Source organism: Aegilops tauschii, chromosome 7 (assembly GCF_002575655.3).
Source record: "Aegilops tauschii subsp. strangulata cultivar AL8/78 chromosome 7, Aet v6.0, whole genome shotgun sequence".
NCBI lineage: Eukaryota > Viridiplantae > Streptophyta > Magnoliopsida > Poales > Poaceae > Aegilops > Aegilops tauschii.
Window position 1 is genome coordinate 491851719 of NC_053041.3, and position 22352 is coordinate 491874070.

A 22352-nucleotide genomic window follows, 5' to 3' on the forward strand; every position below is an offset into this window, starting at 1 on the left:
GAAGGAAAAAAATCACAATTCCTTTTTTCTGGAACGGAAAACCTACCATCTTTGAGACCCCTCCATACTCGATCGGAAAAGCCCTAGCACGACCTTTCTAGTATTTCAGTTCCATTCCATCCCGAGAAAACAAAACAAAAAGAAATACTTTCTCGGAGAGCAACAAGAGTCCACTAGTCCTGCTCCGGTCCGGCCCTCCCCGCAGCCGCCGCGCGCACAGGCACAGCCCCACAGCCCCAAACCAGAGCGAGCGGTCGGCGGCGCGGCGGAAGGGGGAATGATGGATGCGCGGCGGTGGCAGTCCCCGGCGGCGGCCGCCGCGGCGGCCGAGGCGGCGGCGGAGGACGCGTCCGGCGGCGGGGGCGGGCCCTCGAGGCGGCCGCCGCGCCGCGGCCTGCACCGCGCGTCGCCCTACGGGCTGGGCCCCCGGCGCTGGCTCCCGAAGCCCCCGGTGGCCTCCAGCGTCTTCCCCGCCGCGTCCCGTGACCACGCCGCCGCAGGCATATCCTCTCCCCCACCATTGTTATGTTCCGCGATTGACACCAATCTAGGGTTGTATAAGCACCGCAATAGCCTGCCGATCCGGTCCATTTTAGCTGATTTATTCATGCCTGAGAACTTCATTTTGTTTTATCTATTTGATTGATGTGGTTTGGTACCGTTACCATTGTCCTCCTTGGAACGTGCATAATATGGTTGGTTTGCCGAGTCAGCATGAGGTCAAGCTTGTGAGCTGAATCCTTGCCGTAGGTACAAGTTTGTGCAAGCGTCCAGCCAGCATTGTAGATTTGTAGTAGAATTTCTGCAGTAAGCGGAGTAGTTTCCACGAGTTCAGTTCACTATTGGATACTAATTCATCCTGTGTTCACTGATGAAGCGATTCCTTACTTGATCTGGGTATTGGATAATATGCTCCTCTCTGCACCATTTATTATTGTTTTAATTTAATCTATGATGTGATCTAAAATTTGGATTGTCTCATATGGTTGCTGCCTCGTTGGTTAATCTAGAGTTATTGTTCGAATAAATTAATGCAAAAGTAGCTCCTTCTTTTTCTTGCAAAACATGTCTAAGGTGGATCCCTTGTTGCTGCTTGTAATGTTTGCAGACGATAATAGGATGGGTCAATATGAATCAATGGATGTTGCGCATGAAGCGAGCAGAGTAACACATGAAGTAAGCAGGGTACATTTTAATTATGCATTGAATGCATTAGCTTGCCTTCCTATGATTTGTATAACTTAATGAATCTGCTATATATAGAGCTTCTTTGCGTACTTCTTTACGTTGTCTCAAATGCCATGCTGCCACAGTTACAATGAACTGTAGGCCATGTCAAGTATTGTGCAGAGTGATCTATTCAATGAGTGGCACAAAGATGTTTCACGGCAAAGAAATTAATATAACAATGCATACCGTAGAAGTTCTGCTCTGTTCATAGTAAAAGAATCCGATGTTCAAATGGTTTTCCTTCATCTGTCCAGATCACTAGAAAATAGTCCATTTGACATTTCCCTCATCAGGTTAATGCCCGAATCGGTTAATCTTTTTAAGTGCATGTACTGGTGGAACTGAAAGATGATAACCATATATGTAATTCTGAGCTGATATATTGTTTGAGAGCTGCAAGGTCAATTGTTCACTTTGTGATTTTACTCTGTTAGCATGGTTGGGGACTAGTATTACATTCAACTTCCAGTTATGATGTATCTGCTGGTGATTTTTTGTAACTTCTGATCTGCCTGAAACTGCAGAATAAGTCTATGGAACCAAATACCAATGCTATAACCAATGTGGCCCTAACGTTTTCAAACGAAGCCAACCTGCTGCCTGAAGGTGATTACATAAATCGAAGCAGTGGACTTGCTGAAATCGAGAAGATCATCAAGCAGAAGCAATTTTCTAGGTAGGTTTTGTGGTGCGTACTTTTAGACTCTGTTTTAATTCAATCTTCAAATATATTTCGCTGGATCTTTTGTAAGTGTGGAAATGTGGGAAACCAAAACCATATTTCCTTTTTGTCCAGAACTAAAAATACCCCCTTACTTAACTGTAAGATGGGGAAAACAATAGAAACACTGTTATGTGAGGAACCACATATGGTCGGAGGACCCTAGCCCCGGTCGCATCACCCCCTGGTCCATCCCAAAGTGGTTAGGATTTCTGTACTGCTACAAGTTAATTATTAAGGTTCAGATTCGTATTAGGTGCAGAGTCCAGATTAGTTATTAGGTTCAGAGTAGAACCTGTTTCAGAGTCCAGATTGTATTTCCTTTGAGTTGGCTTGTCAGCCAAGCTATTCCTGTTATGTATGGGGCTTCTTCCACGTCAATAAAGCATCAGAATTCAAAGTATTACTATCTATTAGGCCTAGAGTAATTAGTGTTTGTTGCACACACAAGTTAGAAGTTCAGAGCCATTCTTTGCAATGGGTTGTTTGCATGTGTCAATAAAGTTGAGAAAAGCAAGAATACATTAATAACTCTATTTTTACAACTAATCTGATAGATGAAATGCTTGGGTAATTGATTCTGGGTAATAAAGATCTAATTTTACTACTGGTCTAATACTAGATTACATCTTTGGGTAATCTACGTAATATAGGTAATTTGATTGTGGCCTTTAAGATTGTACTCATAATTATTTTCCCAATTGTCAGATTAGTATACTGCTGTTCTTTCTTATATGGAGTCTTTTGCTCGCTGTAGTGGCGTAGTCTTCTGAATTCTGTTGTGCCTATAAGAGTGTTTAATGGAGTGTTCCCTCTCATTATTCTTTTCATCTTGCCAGGGGTTTCTTAACTGGAGTAAACACACATCATTCAAAATTTAAAAAATATGTCTCTTACCCTCTTTAGCTCTCCACTAGCTCCATAGCATATACCAATTGGTTATCTAGTCTCCGCCTTAATTCTTATTGACTGAAAGCACTCAAGTTTTACTTTTGACCAAAAGCACTCAGCTGTTGCGTTTTGTTCATTGAAATTTGAAATCTCAGCTGAATCGATTTATTTATTTTGCCTTACAGGGATGAAACAGAACGTTTGATAGAGATCATGCGTTCGAGGACTCCTGATCTCCATGACGATCATCAGAGAGCTACGCAGTCTTTTGCGAAAGAAACTGAAACTACACCATTTTCAAACAAACTGGTGATACCTGCAAAGCCAGATGAACGAAATTGGGGGACTGATATGTTTGCACAGTCAAATGTAAGATCATCATATCTCTACAATTTCATCTCCTAATTATTTCTGTACAAACGGCCCTTAAACAAATGCTGAGACTATTATCCCTGTTATTTCTTATCTGTATGGAATACAATTTCCAGGTTCCTTCTGTTTCGTTTGTGAAATTCAAATGTGTATGCCTGTATAATACTAGTTTCCTGACTACTCTGCCAATATGAAAATCTTTATAGTTTTCTTCATCTACAATATTTTGAATTGATTTTTTTTGTCTACTAGTAAATTTCTATGGTGTGCAGGAGCAAAATTTATGCAAATTATTTAAAAAATATCATAATATACCCGCTTTTCCTGCCTGATTTCTTGTTCATCTGATCTTATGATTTTCATTGGCTTTCTAGGTGCATGATGCTACTTCTCCCATTGAACTTGCTAGAGCTTATATGGAAGCACAGACCTCAGCAAGTGTACATGAATCTCAAAAGAGAAAATTCAGAGCTTTGAGTCATGGAGTTGAAATTGAGAATTCAGCATCAAAAATATTCCCTAAAGTGGCCATGGACTCTCCTGTGCGCTGGCCAGGTTCAGTTGTCCGAGACCATACAAACCACTACCTTACACCACAAAGTAATAAACGAAGAGCTCTTCCTCCTGCATCCTTTCGCTCACCATATACTGGCTCAGTTTTCCGAAGATCTGTCAAGGTCTGTCCGGTTATGATTTTTATGTGATTCCTGCCATGTGTCACATTTCTGGTGCTGTAATTGTGTGTTTATTGGTATGTGCTTACAGAGAACAGGACATCTTGATACCTATAGTAACTCATCTGGGCGGCCTCAACTTTCAACACCTTTTTCCGTTGGAAGTAAGGTATTGCTTAATTACTCATGGTTTTTTTTTCTCACCATGATGTATCACTTTTTTCTTTTGCTTCATTAGTTTGTTGATATTCAGTTTTGAGTAATAAGCTCATTTAGGATGGATATGTCCATCATGGGATCATCCATCATTTTGTGGCATGGCTTGACATTTTCTTTATCTTCTGTTGTCACTTTAGCCATGAAATAGCCATTGGCAGACCAACTGATACCTCATACCAAACAAGAAGGCTAGGTTGAGTTAGGATCATACACTCCTAGAACAATCCACTCTTCGAACCAATCACTCCAAATCGTATAGTTCCAGATTGCAATATTCATTGTTGGCAATACTGTGACCCAGTTGATCATTTAAGATTGGAACTATTGTGATAACTACTGAAGCTAAGATGACTGCATTGAGTACATTTGCATTCCTGTAGTTCATTCAGTATATCCTCATAAGTTTTGGACTACGATCCGCAACTGAAAGTGGGTTACAACATTGTCGCTATCTTTAAAACCTTCAGTGCTGACTGCTGACTTCCTACTTTAAAACTTCAGCGCTGACTGCTGAGGTCTGAAGGCATTAACTGTTTGGATTATCTTACAACTCATAATTTGCATACATAATTCATCTGTTCTGACCCCTTTTCTGAAAATATAGGCAATGCTAGAGGATAAAATGACATCAACTGATGATGTTCTTGGAGTGCAACCATCAACCTCTTCCGAAAGAGTACATGCAGATGCCGTTGGCACTGATACTCCACGTACATTCACCCTAGAAAGACCTCACGGCAAAGGCACCATAGAAAGTGGCTCGACTACTGGACGTATACCAGTGGCAGACAATATTTCCAAGCATGCTGCTGTATCTGTTCACCCCAAGTCAAGCCAGACAGCTCAGAAAATACTCCAGCATCTTGAGAGGACAATTCCATCCCCTACAGTAAAGCCAGAGCTAAGGCGAACTGCAAAGAGAACTATTCCCCCTGTTGTCATCAGCAGCCCGTATAAAATGCCTGACTCCGTCACTAATAATGCTCCCAGACAGAACAGCCTCAATGAGCATGCCAGTGCTTATCAGGCAATTTCAAATGTGAAGAAGGTATATATCTCAATGTATTTTTCCAGCGCAATAATCTCCTTACTATTTGTGAAATGCATCTAGTGAAGTTTACAATTCGGGATTCATATATCACCAGCCATTGGCTAATGTTTGTGTATAGCCAATGGCTATTTAAACTAGGCTGAAACACTTGAAGAATTATGTTAGTGCAATGCAGCTGAATAGTGTTTCCTTGCAACGTTTTCTTCAGACTACAGGCTACTCGTTTAAGTTTTATGTAGTATTGGTACTGTTTGTTACTCCCTCCGTCCCATAATATAAGAGCGTTTTTGACACTACACTAGTGTCAAAAACGCTCTTATATTATGGGACGGAGGGAGTAGTCATTTAGCATTGATTGATTCAGTTTATATAGGCGATGCCTGGCAGAACCATACTATGAACATTTATTTACTCAGATAGCTGTGTTTACATCTGTGCAGGTTCAGGAACCTCCAAGTAGCTCCAATTGTGAGGAGCCGGCTCTGAAGATTCAGAGCCCAGTGGCCACCCTAGAAGTTGCTGAAATGACCAGCTCGCAGCATCCTTCAAAGCCCGACGTGGCAACTGCACCAGCTGCAGCAGTCTCGGATAAAAGCGCGACCAATGGTTTCATGTTCTCATTCCCTGTCACCAAAACCTCAGTTTCGCTTCCAGAACCGCCACCCACGCCTACTTTCTTCTCACCGCCGAAAAGGAGCCTGCCAGCTGACATCCAAGATATCCCCAAGTTCAACTTTGGCTCATCAAGCTCTACGGATAATCTTGTTTTCTCCGTCGATTCGGCGAGCAGCTCTGCTGGTGCAGATGAAGTGGTTCCAACCTTCAAGTTTGGGTCGGACAAGCGAGAGCTTTCCTTCGATGTGGCTGGGAAAGACGCAGTTGTCTCTTAGAGATGGGCATCCTCTGCTATCTGAACCCGCTCGCACTTGTTATTTGCTGGGATGACGGCACCATTTATAACAAACAATACGTGACTTATACAAGAAAACATGGGCCTCGCATACCCCAGTATTTTCTACATATTATTTTTGTGGATGCTCCTGTCCTGAGTTGTGTGCCATTTGCAGGATCTCCCTCCTGTGGGTCTCTCAACCGGGCCTGGAGCTGGAGTCAGTTGGGCATCAGCCGATTTGGTGTCCACACGGCTTTCGTATGCCTGAATAAAACTTCATAAAGCAATACCTTTTTGGTCCAAGGTATGCCTCTGATTACGTGTGTCTAAATCTGTTGGAAAGGACCTCCTTTTCTCAGTGGAAGCGCGTCTGATCCCGCGCATTTCGACGTATCATCCGACTTGGAAAAACCAAAACCAACAAGGGGGACGATCTGGTTCCCAAAGACCCAAAGACAGGAGTCGAGTCCGAGTCATGAGAGTGACCGGCTGATGCAGAAAGGCATTGACTGATTGCGTTTTCGCGCTGGCCTGATGGTACCTTTGAACAAAGCATGGCCAAAATATAGGGTGTCACGCTCATTACAGGAGTATTATTAGTAGTGATAGTCTACCTCATGCATGCATGGTGCTAAATAAAAGTTAACCTTGACGCGCTGGGACGAGCTGATTGGGGGTAGGGCAGGGAGACGGCGTCGCCTTCGTGACAGCGTTCGTGGCCTGGAGAAAGGGGAATCTTGTCCGTGCCATTATTGTAGACTTGAAGTTATATATCTGCCCGGCACGGCGGGTGTGATTTGAGCGGTGGATCGTCCGATTATGGGGTCGATGATGTTCAAGTCTCAACGGCCAATCACAGTGTGTGCAGTAGTGTTCCCAAGAGAGCTGGTGTAGTGGGGCGTCCAACGCGGATGGAGGAGCTTGGAAGCTTCAAGAAGCTGAAAAGTAGGACTAGAAAAGGATTCTACAGAATGTGTATCTACGAAAAATACTTGACAATGAAATCCACACACCCGCATGAATCCCAAAAGAAATACAAGACACGACCATTTCTCCGTCACCACGGAGAGGATGGAAGCCCCGTCAGGCTAGATTTCTTGTTCGAGATCTGATCCTGCTTTGCAAAAAATTCGGGATCTGATCCTTTCTTACCGTCAAGGCCCCTGGTGGTAGGAAACACCTCTACCGCCAAACAGATTGATGGTAGCCTGTACACCCTTACCGCCGAGGTACCCGGCGGTAGGTGCGAGCATGCACTGCGTTTCATACTTAGAAAAAAATGCAACCCTACCGTCAGGGGCTTTGGAGGTAGGCTGTTATACCCTACCGCAAGGGGCCTTGGCGGTAAGAAAAGGGTCGGATCCTGAAATTTTTGCAAAGCAGGGTCAGTTCTCGAACAAGTTTCGTAAAAGGGTGAAAAACACAAATTTTGCCGCCCCCTCATCTTGACGATCACGCCGTGATGATTGATTCCCTACTGCTACTGTACCTTCCTCCATGACCGCGGAGGACGACCCAGAATCCCTTTCTCTGGCACAAAGGGCGCGCCCCATGCCACTGCTGATTCCAACGTGATCGTGTCGACGTCACGTCCGGGTCCTCCCTCCGTGACCGTGTGGGCGTGGCGAAAGCTTTATTTGCGTTGCGGTACGGTGCAAATGCAAAGGCAGAATATGGTCGCTGTCAAGGCATCAAACAAAACAGCCGGCCTGTGCCGGTCGACTAGCTAGCTAGCTAGGGTTTCTACGACTGCTTACGTACGCAGCCACACTACACTGGTCGGCCTGCAGCTGCAGCTGATACGCAGGATGAGCGGAGGACCAAACGCGTGGTGCTTCTCGTCTTTTCAGTTCCGCCCCCGAGCTCTCCTGATATTCTGTTTTATGTTTTCGCACAAAAAGGTACTCGTAGGAGAGGTTGTTTTGTTTCGAAACATGATAAAAGAAAAAACCTGTCATTTTTATTACCGAAGAGAAGAATTGACCAGTTAATTAGCAAAAGGAAAGCCGGTCCACAAGGCTACGATCATCAAGCACGATTGTACACAGGGCCCAAGATGACCTGGCTACCCACGTAGACATCACAGTCACGCACACGAACTACCCTAGAGAAAAAAGTACTCCCTCCGTCTCAAAATTCTTATCTTAGATTTGTCTAGATACGAATGTATCTAATACTAAAATGTGACTTGATACATCCGTATCTAGACAAATATAAGACAAGAATTTTGGGACGAAGGGAGTAACACATACAAACGAGAAGAGGGCATCCGCTACCGAGGTCTCGAGAGGTTGTGATTTTGGTTGCTCACCAAAGAGCTCAGCCGGCAAGATGCATGTCCACCCCACAGTTTGACGATTGGCATCCCGGTTTAACTTGCATCGATGAGCTCCTCAAATTGGATTGTAAGCATATCTTCAATGGATAAAGCTTTCGCTTCAAAGAAAAAAAAGAACACTATACTCTATGGCCGTATCTGTAATATACAAATCGACATTTTACGATACTCCTTGAAACGATAAAATAAAATAAATTCCCATCCTACTAGGAAAAGACGTTTTAAGACGAACTCTTGGGGTTCAATAGACACTGGAGAAAGTGTCCTGTATTGGTGAATGGGAAAGGACGGGAATATTCATATATTTTTTCTCATTTGTATCCTTTTCAATGTTAAGCCAATCAGCAAGTCTTTAGTTGCAAAGCCACTTGTTGAGAAGGAACTTTAGGTGTGTGAATGTGATGACCACAGCCCACAGCTTAAAAGCACCACCTCACCACGGGATGGCAACTTACATCTAAAAAGAAGGCCTTGCAAAAAAAGGTGAGCATATAGCACAAAGTAGAAACACCAAAGAAACAGAAAAAAAGGTGGTACTGGCCACACGATCACTGACCTTTAATTAGTTGATCAACACGTCATCGAGTTGGTTACCTATGTACTTTATTTTTTGACAGAAGCATTACAAAAAAAGTCGCTGTTTCTCTTCGAACTGTAAGCTCTAGTTGCATCCGCGTTGCAACTTTATTTTTTTATGTAAAATGCTGTTAGACAAAAAATATATAATGAAATGATCAACTAGCTCCACATGTCGCAGCAATGGACCCCATCGGGGATTATATATGCATCTTACAACTTTCTGTAAGTACACATAACAATACCGATCACGGTAATATTCCCCGCAAAAATACATCGTGTTCTTGGTGAAGTTTGAACCCACGTCCTCTTCATAAGCGCACACATTTCATAAGACATTTCACCTAAAAGGCTAAAACCATGCCAACATTATACAGGTGAAGCGGGCTTATGAGTATATGTGCATGCATGGAGCATCTGTGATTGTACTGTGTTTAGGAAATTACAGAAAAATCAGATTCTAAAAGAGGAGAGAAATAAAAATAACGCATAATTCCCCAAGAAAAGAAAAGGGAAAACCGCATGACTGACCGATCCTCAGAAATGTGAGGCGACCACAGATGAGAAATGCGACGCGCGGCACACTCGAAGGGGCAATCTGCAAAAGACCCGCAAAAGGACTAGTAGACGCGTCCACCACCGTCCACGACAGACGCGCACGCACAGAGCACCACACCACACCACCACCGCCGCCGGCCCCGGTTAACCCCCCTCTGGCCTCCTCCCCTTCCGTTTCAAAAATCAAACACCCCGGACGGAAACCCTCTTTCCTCTCCCCCCTCCCTCCCGGCCGTTGCGGTGGCGAATCCGGGCTGCGACGCGGGGCCGGCGGCGTGACCCTCCGTCCCCTCCTCCGCCGCGTCCCCTTCGTCGGGTCGCCAATCCACCTCGTCCCACCCCGCCCCGCCTCGCCTCGTCTCGTCTCCCAACTTTTTCCGATCTCCTCGTCGCTAAGCAAACAAACCCTTATTAACCCCCCGCCGAAGCAGATGTTCGCCTGGAGAAAAGGGCGCCACTTGCACTGGGCTAGGCACTCTGCTCCCCGGTGCGACTAGAGTAGAGTAGAGCCGGAGCGCCTGGTACGTGCCACTGGGTGCAGCCGAGATTCCTTCTTGCCCTCGACTGGGTTCCGGCGGATTGGTTGGTGTTGTTCTTGCGGATTCTTTCTCCGTTCTTGGCAAGTTCGCCGTCCTGCTCCTGTGCTACTGCGGCGCCGGTGCCGGTGAGGAGGAAGGCTGCCAAGATTGCTCGGGGGCCAGGGGGGAGCAGCCGCCGGTGCCCGGCCTCGGAGTGGCCGCCCCAGCCCGTCTATGGAAGTTGCCGCCCCGACTCCATGCCACGGCCTGGAACCAAATTGCCGAGCACGGCACGGCTTGCCTGCCCTTCTGACGCTGCTTGTCACTCTGGTGCCCGTCTTCTGCTTCGTTCTTGCTCCGGATCGGCCAATTGCGGCGGGCCTGCTATGACGGTGGTCATGGGTCGGCGCCGGTGCGCTCACTGGATGCTGCTGCTCTTCTGTTGCCTCCTCCTCACGTCCCCCTCACATGGTACGCCGTGTTTTTTTATCCAATTCAATTCAGTGTTGTTTTGTCTAGATCATAGAATTCATACATCAAGTTTATTGTCTACTTGAGCAAGGCTTTTGCAACAAAATTACCACCGGCTCTGGTGTCACAAACTGAGATTTGACTGTTGGTGCTTGCTGTTTACCAGGTCATCGTCACAATCGACCCGCTGACGCGTTTGTCGGGGGATACGGGATAAACTACGGGAGAATAGCGAACAACCTCCCGTCTCCGGACAAGGTGGTGGAGCTCCTCAGGAGGTCCAAGATAAGGAATGTCAAGATATATAATGAAGATCACACTGTGCTCGACGCGTTCAAAGGGACAGGGCTCAACCTGGTCATTGCTGTCCACAATGGGTTGCTGAATGCTTTTGCTGCAAATGAGAGCGTCGCGATTGACTGGCTGAATGAGAACGTGCAGCCTTACATTTCTCAGACACGCATTGTTGGAATCACTGTGGGGAATGAGGTGCTGGGAGGCGATCCGAGCTTGGCCGCTCCGCTCGTTGGAGCTGTTAAGAATATGTACGATGGTCTCAAGAAACTGCATCTGGATGACAAAATTGAGCTTTTCACACCTCACTCTGAAGCTGTTTTCGCTACTTCCTATCCGCCCTCTGCATGTGTTTTCAAGGAAGAAATCATGGTGTATATGAAACCGCTGCTGGACTTGTTTTCACGGATCGGCTCACCTTTCTATGTCAATGCATATCCCTTTTTGGCGTACTTAACTGATCCGGGGCAGATCGACATTAATTATGCTCTCTTTCAGCCCAACCCTGGAGTAGTTGATCCGAATACTAGTCTGCACTATGACAACATGTTTGATGCTCAGATAGATGCAGCTTACGCTGCTCTGCAGGCTGCTGGTTATAATGACATGGAAGTCCGGGTGGCAGAGACTGGCTGGGCTTCTAGTGGAGATCAAAATCAAGCAGGACCATCAGTTGAGAATGCAAGGACTTACAATTACAACCTCCGTAAGAGGCTCTTTTTGAGGAAGGGAACTCCTCTCAAGCCAAAGATACCAGTCAAAGCATACATCTTTGCCTTGTTTAATGAGAACTTGAAGAATGGAGATCCTACTGAGAAGCACTATGGGCTCTTCAATCCAGATGGAAGGATTTCATATGATATCGGTTACTCAGGTCTATTACCTTCATCAGCACCCGCATCCTTGCTGTCAATTAAGGTAAGCATTTACTTCTCGCCCATCTACTTGTTTGCCCACTAGTCTTTGTTTTCATTGTATTGTCTCGTTTATATTATAGTAAGGTCTTTGCTCCAGTAATCCACTTTCTCAACATTTATGAACTTCAAAGCAGATTAGAGGTGGATATCAAAAGTTCCAAAGTCATCAATTGCCACTCAAAAGGGTACAGTAGTCAATCAGACATAGCTTTCAAGTCCAAACCTCATATGATGTCTTTAACAAAAGGGGCCCTATCAATTTAATTTCTCCCATGCATCATGGATCATGGCACTTTCAGCTGTCCAGCATCTGTATCACAGTATCAGTATTACAATTCGATACTTAGCTAAGAAAATCAATTAAAAAAACACCATCCCTGTCTTGGGCGGAAGGATTCAAGGCCGTGACGCCCCGAGGTCTGCTGGGGTTCCATCATTCACACATGGGATGAATGTGGCGGTCAATTGTTTGCCGTCCTTATCCAGGTTGTGAATATTGGAATATATGTTTGTTAACAACCAAGGCCTGTCAGTGTTGTGGACGAACATGTTCTTCGGCAAACAGGATTGATACTAATGTTGTCCAGAGAAGAACTTCCATTGCACTAAATAGAGACAACAGATGCTGAGCAGTAAATACTGAGATCCTCCATAAAGTAGACACTAGACAATGACAAGAAATTAACTTGCATGCTTTCAAAACAATTTAAATGCCAGTAGGTTTCTCTTCCGTTTATATTATTATGGAACCTCTTTACCCAGTTGGGATAAGCCAATTTCATTGCACTAATAAATGCCTAGCAAAAAAATTGGATGACCGTCAATTCCTTTCTTCGAAGGTAATTTGTTGTTATGAGTGCAGTGCATAATTGAACGAGGTATTGATCTGCAAGTTCATGTTCTGAACTCTGTAACACTTCCCCTGCAAATAATTTATGGGATTTTTTTGACCAAACATCCTAGATTAATTGGCTTCCGGTACTTTAGCCTACTAGAACAGTTGGCCACTTATACTCATTAAAATCACCTCGGTTCCGGGTATTGTGTAGAAAAAATTATCCCCAATTTGATGTACTGTATTTGTTATACATCTAGTCCCTCCGTTCCTAAATATAAGTCTTTGTAGAGATTTTACTATGAGTCACATACGGATGTATATAGATGCATTTTAGAGTGTAGATTCATTCATTTTGCTTCGTATGTGGTCTATAGTGAAATCTCTCCAAAGACTTATATTTAGGAACGGAGGGAGTATTAGTCAATTTTTCTATTGGATTCTGGTACTGCCTATTTCTTCCTTACCTTTGGTGTATGATGATAGCACATCATTACGGTGGAAGGTAACCTGATTTGACATTGTGATTTATGCTTGCAGGAGATGCGAGCCTGGGGTTGGATTGCACACTATTCGGCTGCGGTTATCCTAGCTATTTTCTTGTCTTAGGCTTAGTGACTTGATGATTATAGAATAGCACATCTGTTAAGGGTACAATGAAGATGAGGAGTTAGAATGCCTGCTTGTACTGGGAAACTCAGAATGGAAATTCAAATAATGGTTCCCTGCACACCAGTTTCGTTTGTGTTCCCCTCACCCCTTTTACCTGTGAAAAGAACATGGTTTTGAATTTTTACTGTATATATATTTATTTTAGCGTTAGAAATGCAGTATGAAGCTTATCATCCTCTGCAACCTATCAAAATTTTACCATGCCAAGTGCCAAGAAAAAATGGACTTGGACACGTGAGATGCTTTTATCTTTTCTTTTTCTGACGGCCTGGTGGACGTGGTGTCCATTGAACTGCCAGGCTGACAGGATTAAGAAACCATTGTTCGTCGTTTCTTCCCCAGTAAGTAGTGGATCTCAGACATAATTACATGTTGCACTCAAGGCACCTGCTTTTCTACCCCCTCCGGAGCCTCTGTACAATGTTTCCTCATAAATTGTATAGGAGCTGCGTCAATTAATTCGTATCGAAGGGAGCACTAGACTTCAGAACCACTAGAATTCTCTAGTCTGAATTTTGAAATCATGGATATGAACTCGAGGCTGTTCTTAAAATCATGGAAACCACAAAACCATACTCTGAATAATACTGAGACTTTCAATGCCTTTCATACTGCTAAGCTGCCATGTACTCTCTCCGTAAAGTAAAGTAGTGGTCTAAACACTCTTATATTTCTTTAAAGAGGGAGTACCAATTATTATATGAACTAGGGGACTGCAAAAGGTTAATGGACCAGCATGGTCAGATGATTTTACCTCCAATAATTGTTGTACTTGTGTCCTTTTGGATCCACGTGTAATAAGCATGATGAGTCGTGATTTTTTTTTTACAAAAGCATGATGTGTCGTTGCTGAAGCAATCGTATCTTAAACAATCGTTCATCTCATCATCATCTCTGTAAGAAGAAAAGAGAACAGGCCTAGGCCTGCTTCAGTAGTGGGCAGCCCTTTATTCTCTCGCCGTCCTTTCTCCCCTTGCAACTTTTGATCCATCTTTTCTGCAAAGAGTATAATATCAGGGAGTAAAAGGAGAAGTAGGACTTTCAGGATGTGCCAACTCTTCTTTTGAATTATGTTTTTCTTTTCCTCGGAGGGGATGCCAGTGAGTGAGTGAGGCAGTGGTGAGCATTGGATCCCACTGCAGTATCATGTGATGACTGATCGGAAAGTATCAGATGATATCAGTCCTTATATGCTACCATGACACCAACTTTAAAAATTCACATTTAAACTTGTCAAAAAATTCTGAAAAAATCATGGATGTTCATGACATATATGTCGACAACCCCTAAAAAAATCAGATCAAAATTCAAAATATACATGAAGAAACAAAAAAGACAAATTCATCATGAATAGTGTCATTCACATCTGAATTTGTCTTTTTTGTTTCTCTTTGTGTATGTCGAATTTTGATCTGATTTTTTTAGGGGTTGTCGACATATATGTCATCAACATCCATGATTTCTTTCAGAATTTTTTGACAAATTTAAATTTGAATTTTTAAAGTTGATATCATGGTAGCATATAAGGGCTGGTATCACCTGATACCTATGTGAAGTTCACAGTATATATTAGTATTGTTATTGCAGGACTATGTACTGGCTGGCCTCTCGGCTTTTGGCATGATATAGATACGCGTTAGACGTACAGTGTTTGGTGGGGTTTAAAAAAATATGTACCATGGCGTGGTTATTAATACCAATACTGTCGAAAGTGCTGTTCTAATCCCGAGCTTGGGTGAACAGTAAAATAAAAAAGGTTCTGATTTTTGTGTGCGCGCACAGACATTTTTTTTTGATAGCTTGTAAAATTTCATCGTCGGGAGACATTCGTGAAAAACGTGGCAAAAAATAAACAAAATGATGCTGCAAAATGCGTTTGAAAGTAACATTTTGGAGCATTGGTTTTTTTGCCACATTTTCCACGAATGTTATATGATGATGAAATTTTACAAGCTATGAAAACATTTGTTAATGTTTCACACAATCATTTTATTTTGGTTTTACTGTTCATCCAAGCTCATATGAGCTCGGTATCATAAGAGCTGTGTCCATAATACTATTTAACTTGACAGCAAATAATCCAAAACCTGAGTGAGCAGAGGAGCTATTCCTGAACCAACAACTGACGATCCAAACAACTAAAGAGGACATAATACTCCAAATCACAATCTGAAAGACTATAGGTTACAGTAATATTGTGTCATATGTACTCAGCCAAAAACTAGCAACATTTTCTTTTCGAGTTATCACACTAAGCGGGCATTTTGAGGCCACATAGGTTTTGAGTAGGGCACAATGGAAATCAAGGTACGGATGAGATGCCGGCAACAATTCAGGGACACAAGTTCGTATAAAAAGATTGAACATCGTAATGGCCATAACCATGCATCTTTTGAGCTTCTGTTCCTTTGGGGCCTTAGTACGATGATTGTTTGACTGTCTACTGCAACAAGGTTTGTTCGGCTCCGGTGATGCAAGAGCGATGATGGCGGCGTGTCTTCGGCTTGCTCCAATGTTCGTAGTCATCACTAGATGGTCCATGGACCTGGTTAGGATTTTTATTACATCTAGTCTTCTTCGTACCGCCATAATTGATTATGAATAGATCGGAAAGTTCTCACGCAAAAAAAGAAGTGCTCCCTCTATTCACAAGTATTAAGATGTTTTGGATATTTTAATATGGACTACATACAAATTGAAATGAGTGAACAAACACACTCAATATGTGTCTATATACGTTTGATTCACAAAAAAGTTAGAACATCTCATATTTGTGAAGGGGGGAGAGAATACAACACAAGAGAAAATGCAGGCAATCTGGAAAAGATCATGCCTTTCTTGCCCTCCTCTTGCAAAGCTAAGCTTCAGCTGAAAACATGAGCCTTACGATCCTCAGTCGTGTTGGCAAGCTACTTTTGATGTTTAATAAAGGCCATATTTTTTCTCTCGTTAAAAAAACATGTACATCTACACATCTCAATATATTTCTTTTATACTCCCTCCGTTCCAAATTACTTGTCATGGTTTTAGTTCAAATTTGAACTAAAACCACGACAAGTAATTTGGAACTCGAACTAAAACCACGACAAGTAATTTGGAACACAGGGAGTATAATATAATGGAATATCTTGTGAGAAGTAAACATTCAGCCTCTGCCTTGAGGGAATCAGAGAACTGAGAAGCCTTATGCATGCAGGATAAAATCACTAGCCCTGGCACAGAGGATGGGAGATACAGCAACCATCACAACCATAACTTTCTTATTGTTCAGATGGGACAAAACCAACTTTACACACACACAATATATGTTTGTATACAACAGCATGGCAACTTCAATATTTACTACAACCAAATGTTCCATAGGCGAACCAACTGATGGGAGGAACCTCACACATGACTAATTTCTTCATGCATAACTGTAACAGACCACTGTACTACACACACAACTTTTTTTTTGGAACAGAAGAAGGATCCAGAAGGTCACCTTCTTCAACACAAGACCTAACATTAATTAACACTTCCACACCCAACCCCTTTTTATTTATATCTATCTTACAGAGGGGTAGTTAATACATACAAATCCATAAGTAAGACAACACTTCACACAATCATACCGCAGCCTTCTTCACACCATAGGACAGGAGCAGGAGATACTTGCCAGACGAAACGAACCGTGTCGAAACGGATGTCGGGCAGGAGGAAAGCCTTGGGCGCTAGAGCCAGCTGCTGCGACCAGAGGCGCTGAATTCCTTGGCAGGTTTGGAGCTGCGAGGCGCCGAGGTACTGGCCTCAGCGTTGTTGCTGGAGTCCTCCCCGAAGCTCAGACCATTAGCAAACATTGACACGATGTTACCGCCGTGCACCCGGCCCTCGGGAAGAGGCGCACGACCGGGAGCCTCCACTGGAAGCATGGAGATGCTGCGCCTGCTGGTTTCGGAGTTTGCAGGGTGGCTCCGACGATCAAGGGAAGCAGCGCTGCTTGTAATGCTGAAAGCGGCCAGCGTTCGGCCACCGTGGATACGGTCATCATCCAGCAGCGGGTTGTGATGAACGCACATGCCTTTCTTGCCTCTTGCAAGGCGGTCACAGGGAGGACTGCCAGCTCCGAGGTCGGACCCTGGGTGGCCCCACGTGCAGCGTTTGCCCCCGCCGTGTGCCTTGCAGAAGTCGGTGCTTCCCTGTGCGCTCTTATCACACCCAGCAGATATGCACCTCTTGCCCCCACCATGACCAACGCAGCGATCGGTACGACCTCGAGCGCTCTTGGTGCATCCTTCCACCACACACCTCTTGCCACCTCCATGCGCAACGCAGAACTGTGTACCTCCGTGCACACATTTTGTGCAGCCTTGAGCCGAACAACGTTTGCCTCCTCCATGCCCTTTGCAGAATGGCGTGCTTCCCTCAGCACCCTTTGTACAGTCAGGGTGCGTGCATCTTCTGCCACCACCATGCGATTTGCAGAAATCAGTACTTCCCTGGGCGCCCTTCGTGCAACCAGCATGCTGACAGCGAGGTCCGCCTCCATGGGCAATGCATAAGCCTGAACGCCCTTCCGCGCTCTTTGTGCAGTTCTCCTGTTGACACCTTTTCCCACCACCATGTTTGATACAGCGGCCAGATTTCCCTCTTGCCGCTCTTCTGCAGCCGTCATGGATACAACGCCGACCACCACCATGGCCTATGCAGTAATCAGTGCGGCCTTCAGCGCTCTTGGTGCACCCAAGGTGCCCGCAGCGCCGTCCCCCTCCATGAGCTTTACAGAAGATGGTCTTGCCCTCGGCGCCTTTGTTGCATCCCTCTTTACGGCACCTTCTCCCCCCACCATGTGCAATGCAGCGCCCTGACGAACCTCTGGCCCCTTTTCTACATCCTGGATATGAACAAACTTTTGTGCTGCTGATGCGATGTTGTGGACTAACAGACCCGGAAGTACAGGTCGCTGGACTTTCTTGTAGTTGGAGCAATGTTGGCATTGAAGCTGGACCCTGACTCTGGTTAGAGCTGCCTGATAAAACTTGCCTCAGAGAAAACCCAGTCATCATTGCAGTCTTATTAAGGAAAGAAAGGAACTGACCACCAGACGGTCGACGAAGAGATGTAGAACCTTCGTCAACTCTTGGGACTAAGTCCATAATGTATGGCTGCAGAAATGTGCTGTTCTGTTTGGTTGCTGAAGTTAGGTCTTGTCCAGTAATAGCAGATTGACATGGTCCAACAGACAAAGATAACTCAAGATCCAGCCCAGCTTTCGCCGAAGTTCTCTTAAAATCACTAGCCTGCTTATCCAGCCTGGAAGTACCTTCACTGCCCAGCGTAAGATAATTTAAGCCCAAATCAACAGAAGAACCTTCATCACTACCCTTAGGAGAAGATATGGTGCAGCCAGCACGCATACTTTGCTTGCTGGAATCTGAGTTTGATGAGTTGCCCAGACCAAGCGACAAGCCATCAAACTTCCTCTTGGTTCCTCTTGGTTGGTTGTACAGATAACCGTGAGCTTGCCCATCAAGTTGACTATTACTGTCTGTGGGGTGACTGGCTACTGGGACGACAGGGAACTTGCTCACAATGGCCCTTGGATTTGAGAAACTTATAGTAAATGCTGACTGCCCAGGCCTGGGATCCATTGTTATCAGTGACCAAGCTTGCCTCACTTCCGGGTTAAATAATGGTCAACGAACTACCAAGTTAGAAAACCTAAGGCATTTAGCAGTACATGTTATCTTTGCAACCACCGCTGACAAACCCTGAAGTATCTCTACGATCCATCTTCCAGTGCTCTACGTAGAGATGAAGTTATTTCTTCTCAAAGCAGAGACAATGCTAAACTTCAGAGGAATCACACCAGGGTTTTATCTGGCCAAGTGAATCACAGCTGCAGAGAAGGAAAGGAAAATGGTCAATCAATGCTCATGAGTCGACATAATGCACAAACTCAATTGATATACAGCTGAAATAAAATTACCAAATTAGTCTGGGAAGTACTGTAGGGTACTGTTCAATCATGTAACGCTACCACCTGAGACATAATGCCAACTTTTGTTATAAGATAGGGACAAGACAACAATTTGAATTGCATGTCATTTCGAAAAGAAAGAGAACTCGAATCGTAGGTCTATGAAATCTGGTCTAAACTTAAGGAATCGAAAGTATTACCCCTCTTACTGAATAGCAAGCATTTCAATTACTCCCTCCAGTTCTAAATGTCTTTTTAGAGATTTCAATACAAACTACATACGGATGTATATAGACATATTTTAGAGTGTATATTCATTCATTTTGCTCCGTATGTAGTCCCTTATTGGAGTCTCTAAAAAGACTTATATTTAGCAACGGAGGGAGTATTAAGTACATAGAGAAAAATTCCGGCTGTGTATTAAAAAGAATAGAATTCCAAAACTGATTTTCATCGACCAAAGTGAAATGGTACTATATAAAACGATTAAATGAAACAGCAAGAATCTAGTCATCTAATAGCACAATAGAAAAACACAAATCAATTTGCCTAGTATGGGGAGTAGTCACTGCTGGCAGTTACTTAACAACAGAAGAAGAATATCAGTACCATGTCGTAATGACTGGAAAAAGGCGAGAAAAGAAACAGCATATATCTGCAAGAGATGACTTGATGCAACTGCACTGTTGTAGTACTACATAGGGACACTTTACACCTAAGGCACCTGCAAAACGCATAGGACAGGAATATTCTACTTTCTTCTCAACCCAACAAGCAAAATGGAATCTGGTTTCAGCTAATAGTCAAACTGAAGAAATTCTGCACACTTAAACATGAAACAGAGATGCCTAATGACCTAATCACTTTGGAAGCTCAAATTGAGGATCATTCGAAGATTCACCCAACAGGAACGGTCAAATGGGATGTTAGTTACTACTTGCAACTCCAAACAGAAAAGGCGGTGCAAACAGGATAACTGTAAATGCAAAAGCTTGATTTTAATCTCTTTACACAGATGTTCTTATTCCAAGAATATCGTTTACACCTATGGTTTTTCTGCCCTACGGATGGTATGTCACCAGCAAAACATTGCAGAGATATTCCCAACACACACACACAAAAACTAGGAATCCAAAACGCGAATTCCATTTCCACGCAAAACCTATGCAGCTCAACAAAGGTGATCTGTGAACAGTATCTCACCATAAAATAATAATAACAGACCGAACAACTACACGACACACCGAACCGTGTAACCGGCAGCAAGGATCAATTCACGGCCCTCGCCAGCCCAGGGCCGGATCTAGGTGGTGCGCACACGGCGTACCGAAAATTCGCAGAGGTCATCACTGGATGGCGAAAAAGCTCATACCTCGAAGACGAATGTCCGAGATTGCTGACGAGGGGGCGGCGGCCAAGAACGGGAGCGGCGGCGGCGGCGGGAGAATCGGATGCGTCCGGCGGCGGCGGCGCCGCGGCAGCGGGAGGGGGGGCAAAGGCGGCGGCCAGGAGGGGGAGGCGGAAGAGGAAAGGAAGGGGATGGTGGAGGGGAGCCGCTTATGTAGAGGATCGAGTGCTTGCCCAGATTGGCGTTGTGGACGACGCCGCAGGCGCACGAGAGCAAATCAAAATCCCTTCTTTTTCTGTGCTCTGTTTTCCTTGGAAATGGAGCGTGTGATGGGAAGAAGCGAGGGAGGGGATGGGGAGTGGCTCAATATTCTTTTCGAAGCTTTGTCATGTAGGTCCCTGTGGTTACTTATAATTGCTGAGGGTATCTTTGGATTGTCAGAATTTCAAAGATTTTTTGTACTCCCTCCATTTTTATTTACTCCGCATATTAGCTTTGACCTAAGTCAAACTTTATAAAGTTTGACCAAATTTATCGATAACAATCTAAACTTTCACAACAAAAAATATATATGGTATGAAAATATATTGAATGATGATTCTAATGGTATTGACTTGGTATCGTGGATGTTAATTGTTTTCTGTATGAACTTGGTCAAAATTTAGAAAGTTTGACCAGAGACAAAGCTAATATGCGAAGTAAATAAAAACAGAGGGAGTACGTACTTTGAATCTAAGGCCTCTTTAGTACGGATGTAAATGGTACGCATAATTTCCATTCCGATTCCGTATCCGCATCCGTCTCAAAAGATATGGTATGCACTTGCACGAATCCACCGGATATGGATGTGGATATGGAATTTGGTCAACCAGATATTCGGTTGATATGGTATCGGTAATATCCGGCGGATATGGATTACCCGATATTTTTTGTGGAATATCCGAGGCTATCAAATAGGATTATCCGACAAATTTAGGCCAATCAACAAGCCCAAATATCGAACTAGCCCACTAATTAGAATCGTCACATATAAATTGTTGCCGTATTGGTGTGAGTTGTGTCTATAAATCCTTGTCACTCTCTGTGTTATGCGGTTGTATAAAAAGTTGTGTTCATATTGTTTGCAGAGTAGAAATGAAATCATGTCTCATTGCACGTATGACCCATTACGTTTTTGTCCGTTTTCGCTCAGTCCTATAAAATCCACATTCAAATCCGTATCCGGTCATTAACCGCTCCGCTACAAATCCGACAAAACATATGATAAAGATATGAGGAAGGCATTATCCGATCCGTTTACATAACTATCTTTTGGTTCATATGATAGGAATGTTGCTCAATTCCTACAGGGAAGAGATGTCATTTGAAGTATATGATAGGAATGGTTTCATTGAGTCTTGGTTAATGTTTTTCCCTTTGAAATGTGAAGGACTAGTTCTTATCCTACATAGGAATAGGAATCTATTCCTAGAAACCAAAGAGCTCCAAAAGATTTTTTCCGCAAAAATCTTATTCACAATTTCTACAAAAATCCTACAAACGAAAGGAGCCTAAAGAATGGTGATGTCTAAATTTCTATGCCTCCGTTCCATAGGAATTCTCACTCGAACCTCTATTTAGTTAAACTTGTTTGTGTAAGAGTATTATCAAGCGGTAATCCACATGTAGGCCCAGGCTCATCCGCACAAGGTGAGCACCCAATTAAAAAATAGTAAAAACTTATTCTTTTGACGTTGAAGATGCTCAAGTGAACCAGGCGTGTGCCAAATTTTCCTATGTGTTATATTCAGACAACTATTCTTGAAGTCCCCCCCCC

General features: G+C 43.9%; 3 protein-coding genes across 4 annotated transcripts; 2 read left to right on the forward strand and 1 right to left on the reverse strand.

The window, feature by feature from the left end:
* Positions 1 to 150: 150 nt before the first annotated feature.
* LOC109752723 (uncharacterized) lies at positions 151 to 6199 on the forward strand. The gene is made up of 8 exons (XM_020311623.4): positions 151 to 500; positions 1109 to 1176; positions 1755 to 1906; positions 3028 to 3211; positions 3589 to 3891; positions 3980 to 4057; positions 4712 to 5155; positions 5599 to 6199. The coding sequence occupies exons 1-8, from the start codon at positions 278 to 280 to the stop codon at positions 6046 to 6048; spliced, it is 1902 nt and encodes a 633-aa protein (XP_020167212.1). The 5' UTR covers positions 151 to 277; the 3' UTR covers positions 6049 to 6199.
* Positions 6200 to 9595: 3396 nt separating this feature from the next.
* LOC109752717 (glucan endo-1,3-beta-glucosidase 14) lies at positions 9596 to 13383 on the forward strand. Of its 2 annotated transcripts, none has more exons than XR_012189336.1 (3): positions 9596 to 10511; positions 10678 to 12453; positions 12951 to 13383. XR_012189336.1 is itself a non-coding variant. In XM_020311616.4 (3 exons), exons 1-3 carry the CDS (start codon positions 10298 to 10300, stop codon positions 13164 to 13166), a joined length of 1329 nt encoding a protein of 442 aa, XP_020167205.1. In that variant the 5' UTR covers positions 9596 to 10297; the 3' UTR covers positions 13167 to 13383. The 2 variants fall into 2 exon arrangements, 1 of the variants encoding a protein (XP_020167205.1); XM_020311616.4 differs by having other exon boundaries at positions 10678 to 11723; positions 13098 to 13383.
* A 3078-nt stretch (positions 13384 to 16461) lies between these two features.
* LOC109752728 (uncharacterized) lies at positions 16462 to 20859 on the reverse strand. The gene is made up of 3 exons (XM_020311625.3): positions 20561 to 20859; positions 19198 to 19251; positions 16462 to 19107 (listed from the first exon to the last, which is right to left on the reverse strand). Exon 3 carries the CDS (start codon positions 18857 to 18859, stop codon positions 16943 to 16945), a length of 1917 nt encoding a protein of 638 aa, XP_020167214.1. The 5' UTR covers positions 18860 to 19107; positions 19198 to 19251; positions 20561 to 20859; the 3' UTR covers positions 16462 to 16942.
* Positions 20860 to 22352: the final 1493 nt, after the last annotated feature.

Coding starts and splice junctions, on each gene's coding strand:
- LOC109752723 (XM_020311623.4), top strand. CDS start 278: ATGATGGATGCGCGGCGGTGGCAGTCCCCGGCGGCGGCCGCCGCGGCG. Junction 1,177..1,754: donor CGAGCAGAGTAACACATGAA/GTAAGCAGGGTA, acceptor CTGAAACTGCAG/AATAAGTCTATGGAACCAAA. Junction 4,058..4,711: donor CTTTTTCCGTTGGAAGTAAG/GTATTGCTTAAT, acceptor CTGAAAATATAG/GCAATGCTAGAGGATAAAAT.
- LOC109752717 (XM_020311616.4), top strand. CDS start 10,298: ATGCCACGGCCTGGAACCAAATTGCCGAGCACGGCACGGCTTGCCTGC. Junction 10,512..10,677: donor CCTCACGTCCCCCTCACATG/GTACGCCGTGTT, acceptor GCTGTTTACCAG/GTCATCGTCACAATCGACCC. Junction 11,724..13,097: donor CATCCTTGCTGTCAATTAAG/GTAAGCATTTAC, acceptor TTATGCTTGCAG/GAGATGCGAGCCTGGGGTTG.
- LOC109752728 (XM_020311625.3), bottom strand. CDS start 18,859: ATGGATCCCAGGCCTGGGCAGTCAGCATTTACTATAAGTTTCTCAAAT.